This window comes from Echinops telfairi, unplaced genomic scaffold (assembly GCF_000313985.2).
Source record: "Echinops telfairi isolate 266 unplaced genomic scaffold, ASM31398v2 ScPeMD7_60;HRSCAF=208, whole genome shotgun sequence".
Classification (NCBI taxonomy): domain Eukaryota; kingdom Metazoa; phylum Chordata; class Mammalia; order Afrosoricida; family Tenrecidae; genus Echinops; species Echinops telfairi.
In genome coordinates, this window is record NW_022103958.1 from 40,822,988 (window position 1) to 40,845,902 (window position 22,915).

Here is a 22,915-nt window from a genome sequence, read left to right on the forward strand (position 1 = left end):
TGTGTGTGTGTGTGCGCGCGCGCGCGCGCGCGCGCGCGCGCGCGTGCGCTGTCTCAGGGAGTGAAGAACTGATGAGTACAGGTGGTTGGGCTCGTTGCAGCTGATGCATGTAGGGAGGCACAGGAGAGAGACTCCTCGCCCGACAGCCCTTGGAGGAGGGCAGTGTGCTGCAGGGTGTCCTGGAGGAGCCATTCCACAGCATCTCTGCAATTCCCTCGCCAGCAAAGCTCTGATTGCTACCCCGTCATCTCTACTACCTGCTCACCTCCTTCGTAGAGCACGTCACATTCCAGCTCCCCAAGAGAAAGACCTTACAAGACTGATGATCAATATTGCAGGCTCCTGTGTCAGCCACCATACAGCCAATGGCCAACTCATGGATCACAGGTTGGGGCTCGGGCATCAGGCGCTGACCCCGTCAGTTATGGACCAAATTATGTGGCCCTGTGGCAGGAAGCACAGCAACCTTTATACGAAGGGGTTTCAAAAAGTTTCATGGAAAAGTCCCAGGATCTTTCCATTCCAACTCCCCGCCAAACTTTTCAAAGCCCCCTCATACAAGGAAGACACATGGAATGTTTATCTCAAAGGGATCAATGGCCTGTGGAGAAGACAGGCTGACATTTTGTTCCTAATATGTATATTTTTTTCTGCTTGGTTCACGTTATCCTAACATACTGACTGCATCCTCACCATTGTCCATGCAGAATTGGCTGTCAGGGAGTGTCTCTTTCATTTAATCCCTCCCCTCAGGCCTCTATGGTTCTGGGGAAAACACCACCACTGTCTCCCCAGGTGATCTCTGGGTAGGAGGGTAGGGTAGGTGAGCCCACCATTTACCAGAGGCTTATGCTCAGGGCTTTGGGATCAAATGAACCCAGGTCGAAGCCCTGGTAAGATGGCATACTCCTTTAGCTCTATTTCCCTCACTTGTGGAAGGGGCATAGTACTGTTCACTGTACATGAGTGTAGGGCGAAATATAAAATGGCAAACTACACAATAGAGGTGTTTGTACATTCCTTTGTAATGGTTTATGGTGCATCACATGCTCTCAGTAAATGGAAACTATTATTATGACAGTGTGTGGACCTTCTCCATGGCTTCCCAGATACTGAGTAGTGGGGTGGCAAGCGCCCAGGAGCGTCTTGGCTCCAGAGGTTAGGGACATAGAGACACCAGCAGCGAGAATGAAGACCTCGACAGTCTGCATGTCTCCCGGGAATGGCAACATCGCTGCTATCTGCCGGCAGATGGGAAGCTGCCAGGAGCGAGTGTCCACCTAAGCTAGGCAGCTCTGGAAGAAGCCAGAAACCTACTCAAGTGAAGCCAGAAGAGGATCGAATGGGTGCGGTGGGCTCCGAGGCCGGTGGGAGGAAACGGGTGGCTGCAAGAGGGACAGAGGACAGTGCCGATGCTGTCCCAGGCTGCCTCCCAGAGTTTGTGCCCCGCGTGACGAATGGCACATGTGAGCTGTGGCTTCTGGAGCTACTCCTTCTACCAGGAAAGCTTTTTACCGAGAGTGTTTTTTGTGTTAGGCTGGGTTCTCTGGAGGCAGTTGTGCACACAGAACAAGAGAAGACTGCATGGTTTAAAATTAAGAAAGGTGTGCATCGGTTGTATCCTCTCACCATACCTAGTCAGACTATATGCTGAGCAAATCATCAGAGAAGATGGATTCTATGAAGAAGAACGTGGCATCAAGACTCGGGGAAAGCTTATTAACCATCTGCAGTATGCAGATGATGCAACCTTGCTTGCCGAAAGTGAGGAGGACTTGAAGCACTCGGTGGCAGGTGGCAGTCTTCCGCATGCACGCATGCCAACTCAATGTAAGGAAAACCAAAGGCTCACAACTGGACCAATTGGTAGGATCACAATAAACAGAGAAACGATTGAATTTGTCAAGGCTTCTGTTTTGCTTGGATTTTTAATCAATGCTGATGGAAGCAGCAGTCAAGAGATCAAATGAGGCAGTGTATTGGGTAAATCTACAGCAAAATATCTCTTTTAGGTGTGGAAAAGTAAGGATGTTGCTTTGAGGACTAGGGTGCACCTGACCCAAGCCACTGGTGTCATCTGCGTGGGAAAGTGCAACGTTGAATAGGAACAATGGAGAAGCATGGGTGCATGGGGATTGTGTGCCGGTGGAGAATGCGGAAAGTACTGCGGGCTGCCAAAAGAACAAATCTGTCTTGGAAGAGATTCAGTCAGAGTGCTCCTTAGACACGAGGATGGTGAGCTTTGATCTCACAGACTTTGGACATGTTGTCATGAGAGACAAGGAGCTCCTGGAGAAGGACCTCATGCTTGGTACAGTGGAAGGACAGCAGAGAAGGACAAGGGCCCCTGTGAGATGGACAGACAGACAGCGGCAACAACAACCCTGGGCTCGAACAGCACAGCGTGGTGAGGATGATGCCGGAGCAGACAGTGCTCTGTTCTGTTGGACACTGGGTCACTGTGAGCTGAAACGGACTCAGCCACACCCCACCAGAAACCACAACACCCGCTGGCTATTCAGAGGGGATCCCATCATAGAGTTGACTGCACTGTGTTAGAACCCTGGCCCAGTCAAGCTGACACCAGGTCTAATGATCACAATCACTTATTTTGTTCCGGTGGGTCCCTCCTCTCCACACCCAGAGCACTGTGGCAGTTGGAGCCTGTTCCCAATGTATTCCTTCTGGAACAGGTCTTATCACCCCCTCTCCCTTGTACCAAGCTTCCGGTGAATCATCTGCCCTTGCAGACTAGGGCCTGCTGAGCAGCATCTGCTGAGGCCAGTGGGAGGAGAGAACGTGGAGGTACCTGGTGCATCCGGTGCGGGTGGCTACCTGGTGGCTGGAAGCCTGTGGGCAGCACAGAGTCCTCCTGGATTCCGCCCCGCTCACAGGTCCAGGCACTGAGGCTCAGGGTTAAAGCTGCCTCATGAACAACGCGACATCGTTTTGGGGAACTTGGCTGAGAGGCTCCCCACATGCCTGCTCGCTCTCCTCACCTCTCCTTGCGTGTGCAGAGATCCGTCAAGTGGACTTTACCGTGACCATCAATCCTGGCTTATTACTCAGTCATATTCCTCCCTTCTCAGGAATGCCTTGTTGTTGTTGTTTAATCTCTAGGAGAAAATGACTCAACTTTGAACAAGAATAAAAGTAAAACAGGCGCTTCAATGGCTTCCTTTTACAGGAGAATGTGCCTCTCTTCACATTGAGCAAGGAACCAGCCTTGTAGAGTTGAGCTTTCTCCGATGCTTCCATGTCGGCGGACTAATTACACGTACAGGAGCCGTGGGGCTCCCAAGGGGGGGTTTCTCGCCTTCCGTGTGGGAGCGCCAGCCTCAATTCTTGTGTGCAGCCGCCCTGTCTCTCCACAGATAATCGTCCGTTGCTCTCATAATGCACAGGTGTCAGCAGAGCTTTAGACAGGCTGGGACAGAGCAGGGAGAAAGGCCTGGGGGGTGCGTCCCAAACTCAGCCAGTGAAATACTCCAGATCTCAACAATCGGACCAGAAATCTATCCGGGACACTCGCAGAACCCCGCGATGTTTTATTCCATTGTACGCGGGTCGCTGTGACTCAGACCGACTTGAAGGCAGCACATAAGTCACCCTGTGTTGTTCTTCAGGCTTTGGTGTCCTCTCTGGGCTAACAAGAAGGGAGGCGGGAGTACAGAGGCTCACCTCCAGCGCTGGGGAGAAAGGCCAGTTTGGGCGAGCGTGGGCAGCGCTTCGATGGTGGGTGAGAAGGGAATCGGAGCGCATGGGTGGCCACCATCCGAAGGATCAAGTGGCGTGGAGAATGTCTGCGCAGTGCAAGTACGACAGGGAAGGTCCCCAGCGGCCCGTGCTGGGCTGCGAGGCAAAGTGGGTGAACGATGGAACCGCGGTGACTGGGCAGGAGTTTGCAGAAGGCCTCATCCGTGGCAGCTGTCCGAGGTGGTCCTTGGGAAGGCCTCAGGCCGGCCTTCTGCAGGCTCTGGGTCTGACAGGGAGGATGGTGACTGTGACCCTTAGGTCCGTGGACAAGGCACCATGGTGTCTTTTCTTTCCCTGTCTTTCTGCCTTCTGCTCTCGGCAATGCAGACGCAGCCTCACTGTTGACATGAATAGCCGCACAGTGACGGTACATACACGCTTGCATGTTGTCATTGTTGTACGGTGCCATCCGCGGGTTCCCACTCATAGTGAGCCCCGTGCACGAGAGAATGAAACCCTACCTGGCCCTGTGAACAGGTTAGGGGGGCTTGGAAGGTATATTTTCCATTGATTTATCAAATGCCCATTGATTTCTCGCTAACCGCTAGGCGCTATGTAGGGCCGGGGGTAGGTCACAGGGAACAGCATCAGTCCCTGCCCTCAAGAAGCTTGTCGTAGGCTGGCCACCTGTCCCAAATTGCTTGGGCCTGAGAGGCTCCCTGCATGTGGGGCTATCATTGGGAAATTTGGGAAATTTCTGAGCAAACCGTGGCCAACCTCTCTCAACGAGTTGATGAGAAGAGGCTGTTTCCTGTGGCAGTCGCTGGCAACAATGTGCTGATTTTGAGGGAGCGAAAGTTGGCTGACTCTTTAATGAGAAGTCTTCCATTCCTCACATGTGAGATCTAAGATCCAGAAATGTTTAGCGAGGCCAAACTTCAATGAGCATGTCTTCTACCACTTCTGGTCTATGGCCAAGGCCATGTGAAGTCACATAGCAAAGGAAGCGGCTCTGGGACCGGCAGCTGGCAGCGCCACCTCCCCTCCCAAGCTCTTTCTCTAGAAGCGATCCTGCCGCGTGCCTCTTGGTCTGCTCATCCTCCGCCTCTCCTGCTCACCCACATCCAGTTTGGGAGAAGTGACCGTGACGAGGGGATGCCCTGTGATGCAAAGCAAGATCTGCAGTCCTGGGGTTGTTGCACAAAGGGACCCAAGTGGCTCCTGGGAGGACAGAGGAAGGAGAGGGGGACATGAGGAGGTCAGGCTGTTTGACCTGGGTTGATTGCTTAATGGCTGGCATATGGAGATGGGGAGCTTCAGGAAACTGCGTAGGGGGACTCAGGGCCACATGTTTGGGGAGGAGAGAGAACAGAAGAGGATGAGCCGCCTTCAGACGGAGGAGGATTTTGAGGAAATGAAACGATCTGAGCTCCGTGGTCCGCATGCGCCAGTTCGGCCATGCATTAGATAAACAGTCAACCTTGTGGACTTCCTAAAAGGTTTATCAAGCACCTCCCACGTGTCTGACTCTGGTCTCGGGTGGGGGCTAGCACAACGGCCAAACAGAGTCCCTGCCATCGGGAGCTTACATCATCATCGAGAGAGACAGACATAAACAATACAAATCGTTGTTCTATTCGGTTCAGAAGCATTTTTATATTAAAAAACAATAAAAAACCCTTGTGCTTAAACATGTCTTGTATAATTTTTTATAAGTGCGCCTTGTACTTGTGTATGAAAATTGTACTGAACAGAGTTTAGGGAGTAATACAAACTTAACAGTTCTGTGCTGGTGGGTGAAAGGCAAGCCGTCAAGACTGGCAGGGCCTTTAGGGAAAGACTGAACCCGGTCTCAGAGTCAAGGGGCAAGGTGCGCTCAGGGTGCACCGCTGAAGTACCTGGCTGCTCCCTGTCGGGTGGTGGGGGTCAAGGCCCTCCAGCAGCTCTGTGGGAGAAATACCTGCCGGTCTGCTGCTGGGAAGGGGACAGCCTAGAAACCCCAGTGAACCGTAGTTCCACTGTGGTCTCGGAGGGCAACTGGATGGCGCCCGACAACAGCCAGGGTCAACCCCGTGGTTGTATTCAGAGTGCAAAGGAAGAAAAGAGTTGTGTTAGTCCGGGTAGACTAGAGAAAGAAATCCATACAAACTCATATATGTATAAGAGAGTTTTATATAAAGGGTAATTGTACTTTATGAAAGTATCCCAACCCAGTCCAGTCCAAGCCCATAAGTTCAATAGCCCATGTGTCCAATACCAATCTATAAAGTCCTCTTCAGACTCACAAAAGGCATGCAATGATGCTGGATGCAGGATGATCACAGGCCAGTGGGTAGAAAGTCTTTGGTCTAGTGGTGCTGTAAGCATCTCAGTGCTGGCAGGGATCTCCAGGTGGCTTTCTGTAGTTCCCAGGGCATGGAGTCTATCAGCGTGGTGCCAATTGTCTTGTCAGTAGAGAGTCCCCTGCCTCCAGGAAGGAATACATTATTTCCCAGAATTCTCAGGAGAAGGCCATGCCTACACAGAGGCCTCATTGGCTATGATCCGATTGACAGACTAGACTCCACTCCTTCACTCTTAATCCTCTCAAATTGACACCAGATTATGTAACTACGACAACAGTTAACCCTTCACACTGCTGGGCACAATCTGCAGACCCAAGAACCCGCTGAAGCCTCACCCCCTACCCCCACCCCCACCCCTCCACCCCAGGATGTGACAATGAGCCAAAGACAAAGGACACCATCTCCAGTACTGGCAGAGCTCCCCGTGGGGAGGATGGTGAACACACGTGGGTTTATTGACCTTGTTTGAAGCTGCTCATCATACTTTATTGAAAAAAAGTAAACATCGTGCTGTGTGAGTTTGATCGCATAGGATGTTATTTTTGAAAGCAAGGAGCAAAGAGGTTGGGTGTTCCATGCTTACCATGGTCATTTAAGGAGCCCTGGTGTTCCTACTGAGTAAGCATTGAAATGCTACCTGCAAGGTCAATGGTTCAAAACCACCGGCTGCTCTGCCCAAGAAAGATGAAGCAGTCTGGTCCCATAAAGATGCATCACCTTGGAAACTCTTTTCCAGAATGGTTATAATCAGCATTGACTCTGTGACAATAGTGGTGTGCATGAGCCCTGTTGGTACAAATGATTAAGTGTTAGGCTGCCAACAGAAAGGTTGGCAGTTCAAACCCACCCAGAAGCCCCAGGGGCACCAGGCTTGGCAATCTGCTTCCCTAAGATTACAGCGTAGAGTGCTTTTTGAGGCAATTCTACTCCATCACATGGGATTGTGAAGAATCGGAGTGGACTCAAGGACACTCGGCAACAAGGAAAACCCAGTCGGTGGTCTCGATAGCTGCCTGAGCACCCGTCAGGAAGAAGGATTTGATAGTTAACCATAAAGCTTATCATTGTTGCTATAAAAATTACATCCTATTTTTTTTTCTTTTTTTTTCTTTTTAGTATGTGTTTCATCATCAAGCCTTTGGACAATACATCCTATTTTTTAAAATCATTTTATTAGGGGCTCATACAACTCTTATCACAATCCATACATACATCAATTGTGTAAAGCACATTTGTACATTCATTGCCCTCATCATTCTCAAAACATTTGCTCTCCACTTAAGCCCCTGGTATCAGGTCCTCATTTTCCCCTCCTTCTCTGCTCCCCCCTCCCTCATGAACCCTTGATAATATATAAATTTATTATTTTGTCATATCTTGCCCTGTCTGACGACCCCCTTCACCCACTTTTCTGTTGTCCATCCCCCAGGGAGGAAGTCACATGTAGATCCTTGTAATCGGTTCCCCATTTCCAACCCACTCTCACTCCACGCTGCCAGTATCGCCACTCACACCACTGGTCCTGAAGGGATCATCCGCCCTGGATTCCCAGTGTTTCCAGTTCCTGTATGTACCAGTGTACATCCTCTGGTCTAGCCAGACTTGCAAGGTAGAATTCAGATCATGATAGTGGGGGGGGGGGGGGGGGGGGGGGGGGGGGGGGGGGGGGGGATCATTTAGGAACTAGTGGAAAGTTGTATTTTTCATCGTTGCTACATCATACCCTGACTGGTTCGTATCCTCCCCAAGATCCCTCGGCAAAGGAATCTTTAGTGGCCTACAAATGGGCTTTGGGTCTCCACTCTGCACTCCCCACCCTCATTCACTATGGTAAGAATTTTGTTCTGATGATGCCTGATACCTGATCCCTTCGACACCTCATCATCTCACAGGCTGGTGTGCTTCTCCCATGTGGGCTTTGTTGCTTCTGAGCTAGATAGCCCCTTGTTTACCTTCAAGCCTTTAAGACCCCAGCAACAACAAAACTTAGAATGAGTCCCATGAACTTCAGGATGATATCCCAATTTCTCTGCTTGAAATTCCTTCCTCTCTACTCATCTCCTGCCTCCTTTTAGTGCAGTAGATAGAGCCCAGTCTTCCCTTCCTCTCCTTTCCCCCATCGGTGCTGTTCGCTCCACCCCATGGGTTCATGGTGTCTGCTTTTGCATGTCATTTGGATTTTGGTTAAAATGGTCCTCCTACAAGAGTTCTTCCCTGAGGATGCCTTCGAGAGCAGGGCCCCCGCATCACGCTGTCCTTATACTGAGTGACGATCCGTCTCCACACTCGTGTGGTACTGTGCACTTAGTCTGTTCACCTGCTCCCATTATCAAAGTAGACATTCTATGAGGACAGCAGCTTGGTCCGCCTCCCGCTGAACCCTCACTACCTAGAGTGGCCCCTGCTCTGTGGAACAAGCCCATAAATACTCGTTTCATGAACAAATGCGAGAGCAAGGGAACTGTGCTTTGATCTCTCAAACCTGATGGGTTTATTAAACATTTAAAACCTGACGTGGATGTGGAAACAGGCTCGACTCTTTCCTTTCTCCCCCACCCCCCACCCCCCTTCGGTGAGAGAAAAGGAGATCTGGAAATAGAATGGGAGAAGTTTCTGTAAATTTCTGGTAACCATAGAGACGGTGATTTTAGTTTATTAATCTCACGCTCTTAAGCAAGCTGGGGCCCCACAGTGATTTCTTCAAATTGCTCGGTGCTGGTTCTCCTGCAGCCTTCCTCATTAAGAAGAGCAGGCCATTCCTGTCCTGCACACCCTAATTACCAAGGAGCTGTTATGCTCCTGATTGTATTTCTAACCAGGCTGCGCCTCTCACTCCCGAACAATGGAACAACGGTCCCCAGCTCTGAGCCCTGGGGCCTTCAATGGCAGGCAGGGAGAGTGGCCCGCCTCCTCTGCAGCCTGGGACAGGGCCTGGCTTGGCCCTGTAACTCTTGCTCTAGCTTCTCCTCCAACTGTGCTGAAGATGAGGGCTTGATAGGTTCTGGAACAGCATCAAGTTGCGGCCAGGGGAAGGTGCCACACAGGAGCGGGTTTCTGCGCACCATGGCTCTGCCTACAGGGGCAGACCTTGGGTGGGTGTTACCTGGTGTCTTCCAGGGTGATGTTCCTTTTCACAGGGGCATTGGCAGGTGAGAAGGAGCATCGCCTTCTCTAATTCCACCTCCCTTGCCCTTTAGATAAGAGATCTCCACGTTGTTTCTGACTTTCCATCCTTGCTTAAGGGTCACGGTCTTAGAAACCTATGGGGAGATTCTGCCCTGTCTTACTGGGTCTCTATGGCTCAGCATTGACTCAATGGCAGTGAATTTGGTTTGGTTTTGAGAGCAGAATGGAGCAGTTAGGATCACCTCTCCTATGGCCGCATCTTCTTCAGGAAAGGGCCCAGGCGTAGATGTCAGAAGACCAGAGTGTAGATTCCAGGTTGGCTGCTGACACAGTGCAGCTGAAGGTGGGGACTCCATCTTGATGAGTCTTCATGTTCTCACCTGTCATCTGAGACGCGACTTGGTGGCTGCCAAGGTCCTTCCACCGGGCAGTTCTGTGAAGACTCTGGTTCTGGAGGCTGGAGCCTTGTGGCAGGGCACGGGCAGCAAGTCTTCTAGGGTGCAGGAGGCAAACGTTCTAGGGAGGAGGCAGGCTTCTCTCCTTTGGCGGCTCATCTAAGGATGATTGCCCTCACCTAGTTGTGAGTGTCCAGTTTGGAAATTCTAAGAGTCCCCTTTGGTTGAATTCCATCTTATCTGGTTAGGGAATGTTGATCATTCTCTCAGGAAATAATGAGTAAGCTCCTGCTAGGTACCAGGCACTGTACGTGGTGCTAAGGGCTCCATTTTCCATGTTTAGTTGCTATTGAGCGAGCACTGACTCATGGCAACTTTGTGTATGTAACAGAATATAGCATTGTCCTGTTCTGGACTGCCTTTCAGCCCATTCTTGCAGCTACTCTGTCAATCCATCTACTTGAGGACGCTCATATTTTTGTTGACCTTCAACAAAAGTCACTACCTTTCCTAGCACCTGATCTTTCCTGGGGTTCGAGTCAGCCAGCTTCAGCCTACCACACATTCGTTCAGGGTTAGGGTTTGGCTACAGTTATCGGACAGGCTCAGACTCTGGTAGAACAGACTGGTTTTCATGGCCATGGGCCTGACTTCCACCTACACCAAATCTGTCTTCATTGTATCTGAGAAGAGGCCCGGGGAAGAATCTGGTCTCTGGGCTCTCAGCAGAGCTGGAGCAAAGACTCGGGTGGGCTCGTACCTGGGGGGACCCTGGTCTCGTCACGGACAGCACTGAGTCTGGCTCATCTTCATTCCAGGTGCCGCAACCTCTCCTTCCCCGAGAGTCTGCCAGAGGTGAGCATCGTGTTCATCTTCGTCAACGAGGCGCTCTCCGTGCTGCTGCGCTCCATCCACTCCGCCATCGAACGCACGCCCTCGCACCTGCTCAAGGAGATCATCCTGGTGGACGACAACAGCAGCAACGGTGAGTGCCTGGGCTCCCTGGCCAAACCTTCTGAGCACGGGCTCAGCTGCTGCTCAGGGGTGTTTTCTCGGGGGTCTGTGTAGTTTCCCCCTCTCTGGAGAGAGGGTAGATCTCAGTGGAAACTGTCTGGGAAGGTCTCTTATTCTAGGTGCACGCTCTGCCTCCTGGAAGAAGTTGGACTTTTCTGACTGGCCGGCTCCTGTCTCCTCCAACCTCTACAGCAATCTGATGAAATAAGGAACTCTGACCTCTGCCCCCGCCAGGAACACAGGGCATATTTCCAGGGACTACTGTTTCTCTAACGCGTCACTTGATTTTAGCCTGAATGGTGCTGCTTGGCCCCTGCCCTCGAAGAGTGTTGGGGGGTGTCATCCTAGTAGTGATGGGGATGAGGGTGGAGATATTTTTGAATAGTTTCCTTAGCATCGTACTCCATGTACCATTCGATGTAATCATTCCGTCTTACGGAGAAGAGTTGTGCAATCGTCACCACACTCCATTTCCGAACACTGTCTCCGTATGCTCATTGTTGTTAGCTCCCCATCTATCGTGCCTCCCCCTCCCCTGCCATGCCCCGAAGTGGAAATTGCTTTGGGAAAAACTTCTCCTGTTACTATCACTATAGATCCACCTCGCCTGGGCTTCATCTACAGAAAAAGCATATAAAATACAACCAGGAAGCATAATAAATGACCAGACAAAACAGAGAAACCTCAATCGAAAAGAAAGCAGAAAATATTATAAACTGAAACAACTTGAAAATGGGTCATAAGGGAGATAAACTGATAAGGTATTACATTTTAACCCAACTATACCTGTCATAATTGACTTTTAAAGTCTGACAGAAAAGCTAGTCACATCTCTAGACTATGTTCAGAGGGGTTCCCTGGAGACTTAATCCACGCGTGGACCTGGCACATCTGTTTTAGGCTTTCACGATCACCCACAGCCTGCTGCAAGCCAGGTGTTCACAATTTAAACCCTGAACTCGTTCCTCCTTTCAGATTTGGATTTTATTATTTACAATCCTTGGCTCACGCAGGCTGGTGTGCTTTTTGCATGTGGACTTAGTTGATGCCTCGCCTAGATGGCTGCTTGTTTTGAAGACAAGCCTTGCAGACCTCTGATGCTGTTCTTTCTGACAGCCGGGCATGACGGTGGAGGCTTCGATGGTGACGGTGGTAGAAAAGCCACAGCGGTATACATGGTGCAGATGGTAGTAGATGTGTAACCCAGCAACAGCAATGGAGCTATTTCCCTGTCTGCAACCTCTACCGGCCACGACTTCTTTCCTTTGGCCCACAGCCCTAGCCTCTGATTTCAGGCACATCCTCCATACTTAACAGAATGTGTACAGAGACAGTCTAAAAACCAATAGAGTTGATAGGACCTTTACATGAATATGCTTCTGATAATGCATGGTTTTTGAAGCTAGACTGCTTCTTCGTTGGCTCATGGGCTCGATGGGCATATATTAGCGCCCTCTCAGAATCAGATAGGAAATCCCCCAGTGAGTGAGCTGCTGTCATGAGAAATTCAAATGGGTCGTTTGTGTTTTGTTATCAATGAAAACTGAAACATCTCACTGGAATAGAATTCATCACAAGAAACACATGCTCTCTCGTTTTATCGCCTTGTCATTGGAATTGTAGGAACCAGGCGGGGATAGAGATGTTGGGAGTTTTCTGGAGGGCGCTGGTATGTGGAGCTCCATGGTCTGGAGGAGGGGAAGCCATCACGGAGGGCAGCACTTAAGCAACGATGAGTTGAAAGGTGGCTGCGTATCGTGAAAGCAACAAGAAGAGACCCAACTCCCTTGTCTCTCTCTAGCCACGTCCTCCCGTGGGGGATGCATAAAAGCCCCTCACTCTCCCAAAGCTCACAGGAGGACAGCATGATTAGCCTGCCTGACCCACACACCGTAGGCCTGGACCACAGGTCTTAAACCGTTAGAGACAAGGGTGTAGAACCACTGTAGAAGGAAGGGGGCATTCTGCGAGGAAGGGGCCTCCCCCAGGCCCTGTGGTGCTGCAGCTCCTCCCATAAGGCAAGAGTGGAGAGAAGGAAGCACCAGGGTGCAGGAACCTTGAAGCCTTTCCTTCACTTCATCCCCGTGGGGGGAACCTCATCGCGTCTTCGGATCTGTCCTTTGGTCTTAACTCCATCTGGCCAAAGCTGACATTTGTACACGTGGAGTTTCTTGTAAATCACGTGAAGGTGAGCACTCGGGATGGAAACCGTGGGTTCTAGGATATTCTCTACCACGATAGTCAGTGACCATGGAAATGTCCTCGTGGCTTCTAGGATATTCTCTACCACCATGGAGTCAGTGGCCACGGAAATGTCCCTCCACCCCTCAGAGCCTCAGCTTCTTCCACTGTAAAATGCGGCCAAGCTCGCCCTTGCTCGCCTCCCTGGCCTCGCATGGTCAAATGTGTGACTTGAACTGAACACGCTCTCAGCACTATCTCTCTCCTCTAGCCCACGTCTCAAGCTCGTTAGCTGCAGCACTGGAGCTCAAGAAAGGAACCTGGGGACATGTGGGTTTGGAGTCTCATGCACAGAATAATGGAAGCGTTGACTAGGAGTTGAGGGTGTTGACAGAGAACCAGGGAAAACAACAAGAAAAACGAGACCCTTGAGAGACAGTGTGTGTGAGGCATTTGGGAGTCGGAGAGAAGTAGCCAGTGAGCGTCAGAGGAGGGGCCACCAGGAGACTTGACCATGGGCAGAGAATTCCTTAACAGGAGAGTCGTCTATCTGTCCAAACCCACTAGATGGTGGAAAGATGGGGTTCTGAGAAGAGGACGTGGGGCGCTGGGGCAGCAGCTGCGGCTGCAGAAGCTGGATGAGGGTAAAGACGAAGAGCCGGCAGTGACGGCCGGGATGCTTATGTCAGTGATCGTTAGGCCGTAGAGGAGAATCATGAGCCAAAGCAGAAACGAGAGAAGTGTTTCTATTTTGCTTTATTTTTACATATCGCACAGCAAGAAATGCATTCTCATTATGATCCTGGATGACACATCTACTTACACCCATCCACACGCACCGAGGGAAGCCAAGCTGTTTTTAGAAACGATAGTCGTACCATGCAGAAAGCACGCTGGTGGTTTCTAGTCCAGTCTGCTCTTTGTTGTTCCTTTGTATTTTGTTTTGTTTCTCTCTCTTTCTTTCTGGTTTTCGTTGTGGTTTAAAGACAAGTTATTCTCAAGATGCTGGCAACATTATTAGAATGGTTTGGGGAGCTTTAGGCAATATGGGGGCCCAAGCCTCACTTCTGAGGATTTAGTTGGGGGTAGGGGGCAGGCTCTGGAGCCACGGGTTTGGCGCAGGACCCCTGAGGAGAGAAGAATCAGGAGTCTGGCCATAGAAACAGGGCTATGGCTGGGAAGAAAGGGTCTAGGCTTCCTCCATCCAGGGAACAGATTAGAGGATGGAGAAACTGTTGAAGGCAATGAGGAGGGTGTGGGGCTAGGTGTCCAGGCAAACAGAGCAATAGGCTTGAGCCCTTGCACCCGGTGAAGGTAGGGCCCAGGGGCGTGATGGGGAGGGGCCTTGTGGCAGAGGAGTGGCCCTGTGAGAAAGGAGAGAGGGAGGTTGGCAAGTGGCAGAGCTCTCTGAGGCCAGTCTGAGCAGAGCTTTCGAGAGCCAGCAAGAGACACTTGAGAGTATTACTCAATGAACCATCTTTGGCCTTAAGATAAGGCTGAAGGACCCTTCAGACCAGCTCCACTCAAGTCCGAGGGAAGTGGCTATGGCTATGTCAAATGTCGGCGCCTTGGGGGCTGCTTCTCCTGGGTGTCAACCCGAAGCACTGGACTGCGGCTTACTGCAGGTCAGGCCTTCTTAGTCAGGGAACATTCATCGAGGACCGGGTCTGGCCCAGAAGACGAGGAGGAGGACCGATCAGATCTCGCCTCTGCCATTCGTTAGTTTTGCAGATAGAAAATGGGAGTGCTGCAAAGTTGGGCGCAGCTTTCTATCTCAGTTCTGCCACCCCCTGGCTTTGGGACTTTGGGCTTTGGTTTTCTCACCCGCTGTCAGGAAAGAGCCCTGGTAGTGTGGTGCTTGACAAGTTGGCCTGCTCACAGAAATGTCAGCGGTTTGAAGCCACCCCCCTCTCCGCAGGAGAAAGATGAGGCTGTTTCCTCCTGTAAAGCTTTACAGCCTTGGTCATTCTACTCTGTCCTGTAAGGCCTCTGTGGCTCAGAGTCGACTTGATGGCAATTGTTTGTGTTTGCTTGGTATAATAGTTCTATTTTGGGGTGGACATTAGGTCCTACCCTGCCTACCTAGCAGAATCATCCAGGATAACACAAAATAATGGATACGACGTTTCATGGGAGCTACAAGTTCTGAGGATAGAATGTCAGTAATAAAAATAACAACAGCAGCAGTAAAGATGACAACAACGATGATGACGATGATGATGATGATGATGATGATGATGATGATGATGATTTACAGGCAGCCACTGGTTAAAGGCATGTCTTTGGCTTCTCTCCTTTCTGAAACAATGCGTTTTAGTGGGCAGGGCCCTGGATTTGGTATCAGGCTAGCTTTTTTTAGTTCTATCTCTTCCTGGATTCTTCTGAGTCGTGTGGACTTCACCTCCGTGCGCCTTCTTCCCCTTCTGTAAAAGTGGAATGTATAATTCCTCCCTGCAGGCTAGCTTGGAGGCCTGAACGAGATCCCCTATGATGGCAGGGACTTTGGTGTTCAAAGGATGAGCAGGTACAGAGAATGGTTAGAGCCGCCAGTGATGCACAGACTAACCACTAGGCTACTAACCGAAAGACTGGGGAGCTTTGGAAGCAAAGCTTGGAGATCTGCTTCCAAAAAGGCAGCCATTGACAACGCTCCAGAGCACCGTTTGCACTGACATGCACGCCGTGGACTTGATGTTGCTGTTAGCTGCTGCCGAGTTGGCTCTGGCTCGTTGTGACCTTCTGAGCAACAGACTGAAACACTGCCCAGTTCTTACAACTGTTGTTATGTGCGAGCCCGTTGTTGCAGTCACGGTGTCAAGCCATCTCGTCAATATAATGTCCCTTTCCAGGGACTGGCCCTTCTGATTATACAGTGAACCCTCGTTTATCACGGTTAATCGGTTCTAGACCCTACCGTGATAAATGAAATTCCGCGAAGTAGGATTCCTTATTCAAGTCGAAATGGTGTGCAACCTCCACGATTTTCTTGCCATCTTTGATCATATCCAAAAGTTTTACCTTTTCCTGGATGGTGAGCATCTTCCTCTGGCGCTTATTTTTATTGTCAGAAGGCTTAGAAGAAGCAGCTCGTTTAGGAGCCATCATAGGGCTTAGATAAAATTTCTTAAAAATCGCAAACAATTACAGTACACTGTACAAAAGAAAAAATGCATCTGATACGTAGCTCCGATACGTAGTGATGCAGACAGAAGCGTGTACAGTATGAGCCAATCAGTGGCAGTAATGACAGAGCATGTGCTGTTACGCAAAAACCGTGATAGAGTGAAGCCGTGGAAGTCAAAGCGCAAAATGGCGAGGGTTCACTGTATGTCCAAAAGTACATGAGAAGAAATCCCTTCATCCTTGCTTCCAAGGAGCATTCTGGTTGTACTTGTTGCAAGACAGATTGGCTTGGTCTTCGGGCAGCCCATAGAACTGTCAATAACCTTCACCCGCATCATTTCAAGTGCGGCAGTGGTCTCCCTTCCTGGGCAGCATTCCCATGCATACGAGAGAGCTGAAATACCATGGGTTAGGTCAATGGCAACTCGTTTCTAGAGAGGGGTCAGGGTCTCTCCCTGACTAAGCCTCCTTCCCAGGAGTTGATCACAGGGTCAGTGTTACTGGTGCTTGGGCTCCCCCAAGCCCGCCTCTGCCCACACCTGTGCTCTGGGACCAGCCTTGTTCCGACCACCACAGGAAAGGGACACTGGATCACAAACTTTCTCCGGCCATGCCTCTCTAGAGCTTCAGAAGCCGGAGTCCTCGGGCTGCACAAATAGTCCTTGAGTAGGAGTCCCAATCCCTGTTTGCTGCCCTGCCCCCTAACAATTTCTTAAACAAACTCCACTTTCTCAGGATTGGTCCCTGGTAGTCTGACAGGACTAAGCACATAGAGACCCACGCAGAGTACCTTCTGCCTCAGGACGTTTGTATTTGCTGTTCCCTCTACCTAGAATGCTCTTCCTCCTGCTCTCTGTACAACTCCTGCACTTCTACAAGCCTCTGCTCAAATTCCACTTTGCATGAGGGCTGTCACCGGCCACCCCGTTTAAAATGCCAATTCTTACCTTTGCCACTCCCTAGCCCTCTCTTCGGGAGCCCTAGTGATGCAATGGATTAGGTGTTGGACAGCTAGCCCCAGGCCAGTGGTTCCAACCCACCAGCCACGTTCTATTCCCATGAAGACGTACAGCCTTAGAGACGTGGCGGAACTGCCTGCTTTGCCCTGTGGGGTCGCTGTACTCAGACTGGACTCACCGTTGGGGACATGGGACACCCTTCTCTCCTGGTCTTCTGTAGCACCTGTTCCCATTGGACTGACCACACCCCCTTGTCTGTGTTCTTCTTTCATGTGTTTGAAGTACAGAACCCAAGTCCACTTCAGTTTTACTTCTCCTTTTCAGCCACTCAGATCAATATTAAGATCCAAAGGGTAAGGAATTGGAAGGGTAGATACAGCTGTGAGACTTCTCTCATCTTTATTTAAAGAAAAGTGTATTCTGTATAGTCTCACAGCCCATTTCATCAAAACAATTCAGTCATAGTGTCGCATTAAACATCCCATAAATGTAATTCTTCCCTGGAGGCGTCCCCTGCCCCCATCTTTCCTCCCTCCCACCATAATTCCCTGCCCCTCCTCTTTCCCTTATTATTGGTACCTCTAAGGACTCCACCAGTCGGGGTTCACTGAAGGTATGAATGCATTCTGATTCTGTGCGTCTGGAGCCAGGCCCAGAATGTTCCTTTGAATAAAGCTTTCCAGAGCATCCGGTGCAGTGGGGCACTCTCTGTGAATCACGCTTCTCCTTACTGTCCCCACCACGTGCGCTGCAGCTGAGGGACCTGGGACAGCAGCCTCCTGAGCCTGCTGCCCACTGCTGGGTGGAGTGTTCTTCCTGGTGGGTGTTGGGATCCCACCTGTCTCAAGATCGGTGCCCATCTGAGGGACCAGGTGACCACTGTCCCTGAGCCTCCCCACTTCTATATTACCCAGCCTGTGCCAGCATCTCTGCCCTGCCTGCCTGCTTGGCAATGCCCTCCCTTCCTGGGACCCTCCTCCTTGTTACCTCAAGAAAATGAGGGGAACCTAGCATGAGCTTCTTGGTTCTAATAACTATACCTTATGGCAAATCCCACTGGCAAATCTTTGGCTGGGACTGAGTGATTCAATCTTTACTTCTGGAAGGAAACTAAGGCTTTTCAACTGCTAGAGTCTTCTCCCCTCTTGGGTCTTGTTCTTCACATGCTCTCATTCACTTCATTCAGTCAGTCAGTCATGCCACAACTTTTGATGACCTAATGGTTTGTGCCAAGCTTTCGACTGAGCACTTGGGTGGCAAATACCAAAACAACCTAGTCCTTGAAGGAAGGGACTAAATGCAATGTGGCGACCACGAAAGCATCCTGGTTGCTTCCAAGTTCCGTGAGTGTGAGTGCGGTGGGCTTTTGTGTGGGCAGACATCTGAAGGTATTCCGGCAAATACGTAGGGGCTCTGGGGCCCCACAGGTAGCATGGCACCTGTAGCAAGGCTGCTTCTGGGAGCAATTGTTTCTGGGGTTCAAATAGCCTCATTTGAAGAAAAATGTATGCAGCACACCCACACCCGCAGCCCGGCCCCACTGTTGGGAGGTTTCTGTGTGCTCCTGAAGGAAACCCAGTTCTCCTCACCCTGCCTTGTAGCACAGCAGGGAATGTCATAGATGTGGGCCCCCGCCAGACTCCCGCCAGCTTCCCAGTCACCCTGTCCCACAGCCCAGCCACACCTCTGCTTAGAAAACAAAAGTCTTTTCCCAGTTTCTCTGTTTTCTTCTCAACTCTGGTCCCCTTTGGATGAACATGGAAATCTCACAGCCTTTTTGCAGGCCACTTGCAATTTCAGTCATGGGCTTGGGCAGGTTAGGGTAGAACCCTGGTCTTGCATGAGCCAGTCCGGAGTCCTTCTCACTTGTGTGTAAAAATGAGGGCCCACAGCCAGGCAACCCAGTTATTACTCCCAGGGACTCCAGGCCTTTGGCCAGGTTGAGCGCCCAGTGACCCCATGAGATAAAATTAAACTGCCCCAGAGGGTATCCTCGGGTTGAACCTTTTACGGAAGTCAACCACCAGTTCCAGGGAGCAACTGCGTAGGCTCAAACCATCAACCTCCAGGTTTGCAGTGGAGCCTAACCATTATGCTACCAGATGAGCGCAATTTGGGTCATGTAGGGACCCTTCGAGGAGGAGATCATTATTTAGTAAGCATTTGAAATACAATAATTGAAATGCAAATTTTAGCAGTGTGGATGGAGAGCAGAAGAATTGTGCCCAAAATAGAGTCCCTACCTGACCCCCACCCCTCCCAGCCTGCCCCTTGCACCGTTTCTCGGATGAGTAGCATTTTGCACTGTGGTGGAATCGTTGTTACAGTTGATGAACAGGGCTGCTGCAGCATCATTAACAAAAGCCCTTGGCTTGCGGTCCTGTCCAGTCTTTGCAGTGCAGCCTTTGGATCTGAACACACGCACAATGTCCTGCAAGGACACTGCCATTCCCATGCCAGTTTTCACGTAGTCACCTGGCCTCTGAGCCCCGGGACCTCAAGCAACCTCTGATCATCTTTCACAGTTATGGGTGCAGCCTCTCCGAATGTTCCTCTAGTTGGAATCCCAGAATGCAGCTCTTTCAGACGGAGTTCTCTCACTTAGCCATATGCATCGAAAGTCCCTCCATATGTTTCCATGGCACAACAGCTCACCAATTGCTGAAGGATGCTCCACGGAATAGGTGCACCGGGCCTTGTTTATGCGTCGACCACTGAGGGGCATCTGCATTGCTTCCCATTGGCGGCGATTATGCACAGTGCTGCAATATGCATTTGTGTGCAGGTTGGTGAGCAGGCAGAAGTATTGAACTTATTTAGGCAAATACATAGGAGTACAATTTCTAGGCTGTGTGGCATTAAGGTGGCAATTTTCTCGCTGCAGTGAGATGACCCTATAGAAAGTACCCTGGGCTTGGTCAACTTGATTTCCCAGCAATGAACCAAGTGTCTAGCACACAGAAATCACTCAAAAAACTTTGTTGAGAAAAGAATACTATTAATTCCCTAGATGGCTACCATTTTTATTTTGTATATATAAAAAAAAAAAAAACCCTTAAGGATCAGGTTTTTAAAAGGCTTGCATACTTGAAGGAAGTGCTAAGGTGGGGATTCAAACCCAGGTCCTCTGGGATGGAACCCATGGCTGATCTACTCGTCATGCTGCCGGGAACCTTCGGGACATGTGGACAAGGGCTCCTTTCTGCCCGGTTATGTCTGCAAGCCAGCCCACCCCATTGCTTCTTGGGAAGTGCAAACCAGAGCTAAAATGACCCCCTCCAACTCACTTGGAAAGCCTTTGTCCCAGACCCCCACAAAAGCCAGTCTTCTTCACATACCTCCTGGCTACAGTTGATAGCCAGTGTTCTGGATCAAGTGGCTTCCAGGCCCCTGGTCTGACCACCACCCAGCTTGACTCTGGCCAGACTGTCCTTTGACCCCACATCTCAAGTTAGGCCCCAGGTTGAGTGATGGCCAGCACTCCCAAGCCAACAGCTCTGGTGGCCCAACGGAAGCACCCAGTATGTGTCAGAGGTTTGAAGTTCCTTACATAAATAAGTCCGTGAGCACCATCAGCAACCATTCCACAGGACAAGGAACGAGGCACAGAGAGGGTGAGGAACCTGCCCAACGTCACACCGTGGAGGGATTTGACGCCAGACTATCTGGTTTCAGCGCCCGTGTCCATGAAGCAAGCCAGCCTCTGGTGCCTCCTGGCTCTCTCCTTCCAGAGAACGTGTGTCCTCATTCTTTCCCTTCTCCCGCTAGAGAGAGAGAGAGAGAGAGGTTGCACAGCAGGACCAGTGACCTCAGAGCATCAAACCCAATGCCACTGAGTTGATTCCAACTCACAGCACCCCAGTAGGGTTTTGTGGTCTGTACATTTTTCTTTTCTTTTTAGAACAATTTTATTGGCATATAACCCACACATCATACAATCCGACAGTTCCATCCTATGAAAGAGAGCCGTATGATCATCTCCACCATCGATGTTGGAGCATCTCCTTCTTTCTTCTACCCAGTGTCATCGGCTCCCCGCCTCCCGCCAACCTCCCCCACCAACATCCCCAAGAAACACTCCACGCAGTCGCTGTCTCCCAAGTGCTCCCCGTCAGGATTGCCGATGTAGAACACCATACGAACCAAAATACGGGAGAACAACACAAAACGCCGCGCTCTGCCCGATGGCAAGGCTGTGCACGTCCCTGGTCTATAGTCAGAGGGGATTCACCAGAGGCTTAATCCGCATGTGGACCCTGTCAATGGATTTGGGGCTCCTGTCATCCCTAGCCTTCTGTAAAGCGGATGTTCACAATTTAAGCTCTGAGACCCATTCCTTGCTTTTTCTGGCTTCAGCCTCATCGTTCTCCATGGGGCAGCTGCAGCCTAATGCTTCCTCCACTGCGGCCGGGGACTCCTCCGGGCCACTGAAGCAGGCCACTGAGACAGACGTTAGGGAAGTTTGGGTGTCTTCTCCCTGGGGCTTTGCCTAGGCTTCAGTCAGAGAGACATACCACCCAAGCGCTTCCAGGCTTCCACCCTTCCTGTCTGTGGAGGGGTCACGGGAGCACTGGCGGCCTGGCTCTATATAGTTCACCTTGTGAGCGGGAGGCAACTTCTGGTTTCCTCGGAGAGAAGAGAGCAGCTTGTCTGTCTCTGCATCTGCATGACATGTGCTTGTATATGTGTATGTGTGTGAAAGCACACATGCACACATGTGCAGGTGCATCTCTGTGTGTGCATGCATACACACCTGTGTGCATATGTATATGCGTGTATCTCCCTATATGTGCGTGCGTTTGTGGGGGGATGCGAGCCTATGTTTGTGCATGTGTGTGTGTGCATTTGTGCAGTGGTGAGCAGGTGTGTAAGCATCCGCATGCTTGGGCTGATGGGTGTGTGTGTGTAGCAGATGGTGTGTGGGGGGAGTCACTTCCGACACCCACCACTACCTGGAGCCTCCTTCAGAAGCCCGATGACAAGTCACTATGCCACCATGAATCACTGTTATTTTTAATTGTTGGTAGAGGAAATCACAATGTAATGATGACGGAGAATGTGAGCACCCCCAATTGCTTGCCACCAGCTGCTGGGTCCCCCTCTCCTGCTCTCTGCAAAATCCCCATCAGGCCTTGGCCCAGAGCCTGCCTAATCATTGCTTCATGTTTCAAAGATGCTGTCCTACGCAGGAGATGCTCATCCAGGCTGTAAAAATACCAACAGCTTTGCATGCAGCTGGAATAACTGGGAGAAAAAGAGGTAGAGGAAAAGAATGTCCAGTATTGTGCTTTATGGAGCTTAAAGAATCCCATACAGCTAAAGGAATTACAACCGAGACTCAAACAGCTTAAAGGTGCTTATCTAGGCAAGCACGTTGTCCCCAGCCCCAGCCTTCCCCAGCCTGCTCAACCAAAGGCTTCATGTCTGCCCTCTCCCTCCTCATCCTTTGAGCAGTGTGACCAGGCTGACCCACCCACACGACTGGCAGTGGGTGCCCAGCCACCCTGTGTTGGGTGTCTCAGTGTTGTTTGCTGCAAGAGTCCTGGAACCTATCCCCACTCTGCCTGGCTGCCTGAGGTTGCATCAACCGGCCATGTCATTTATCACCAGGACTAAGAGCAAGACGGCATCGCTCAAGGAACTGGCTTGTGTGAGTCTTGAACACCTGGCCATTCTGAATAGCTACCTCTTACTGTCCACATGAGCCTTGACCCTGAGACTGAGACCCTGTTTTGACCAGCACCTAGAGTGGTGGTGGTGGTGGTGAGGGAATGACGTGCATCTCTGACAGCTTCAACTGGGCCAATTTCTGAACCAACCTCTGGCCACCACAGGTCATTTTGCAGTTTGCATTCCAGCAGGAGGTGGCTAGGCAGGGGACAAGTAGGGGTGCAAAACCTGGCCCATGCAGCTAGTCTGGGTGTGCCTTGGAAGTGCCCTTTTCTCATTGGGTTTCCAGAAAGGGTGCCTACAGTCCTTCACACCTATGTGCCAAGTGTTCTCTGTTTCCCAGAAAGGGTGCCTACACTCATTCTCACCTATGTGCCAAGTGTTCTCTGTTTCCCAGAAAGGGTGC

General features: G+C 50.7%; 1 protein-coding gene across 1 annotated transcript in view; it reads left to right on the forward strand.

Annotated features, from left to right (window-relative positions):
- The window catches only part of GALNT18 (polypeptide N-acetylgalactosaminyltransferase 18), a 385,185-nt gene that overhangs the window by 187,352 nt on the left and 174,918 nt on the right, over positions 1–22,915 (forward strand). Inside the window, exon 3 of the mRNA XM_004711547.3 lies at positions 10,381–10,547. Within this exon, the coding sequence (XP_004711604.1) occupies positions 10,381–10,547 (167 nt within the window). The remainder of the gene's footprint in view (positions 1–10,380; positions 10,548–22,915) is intronic.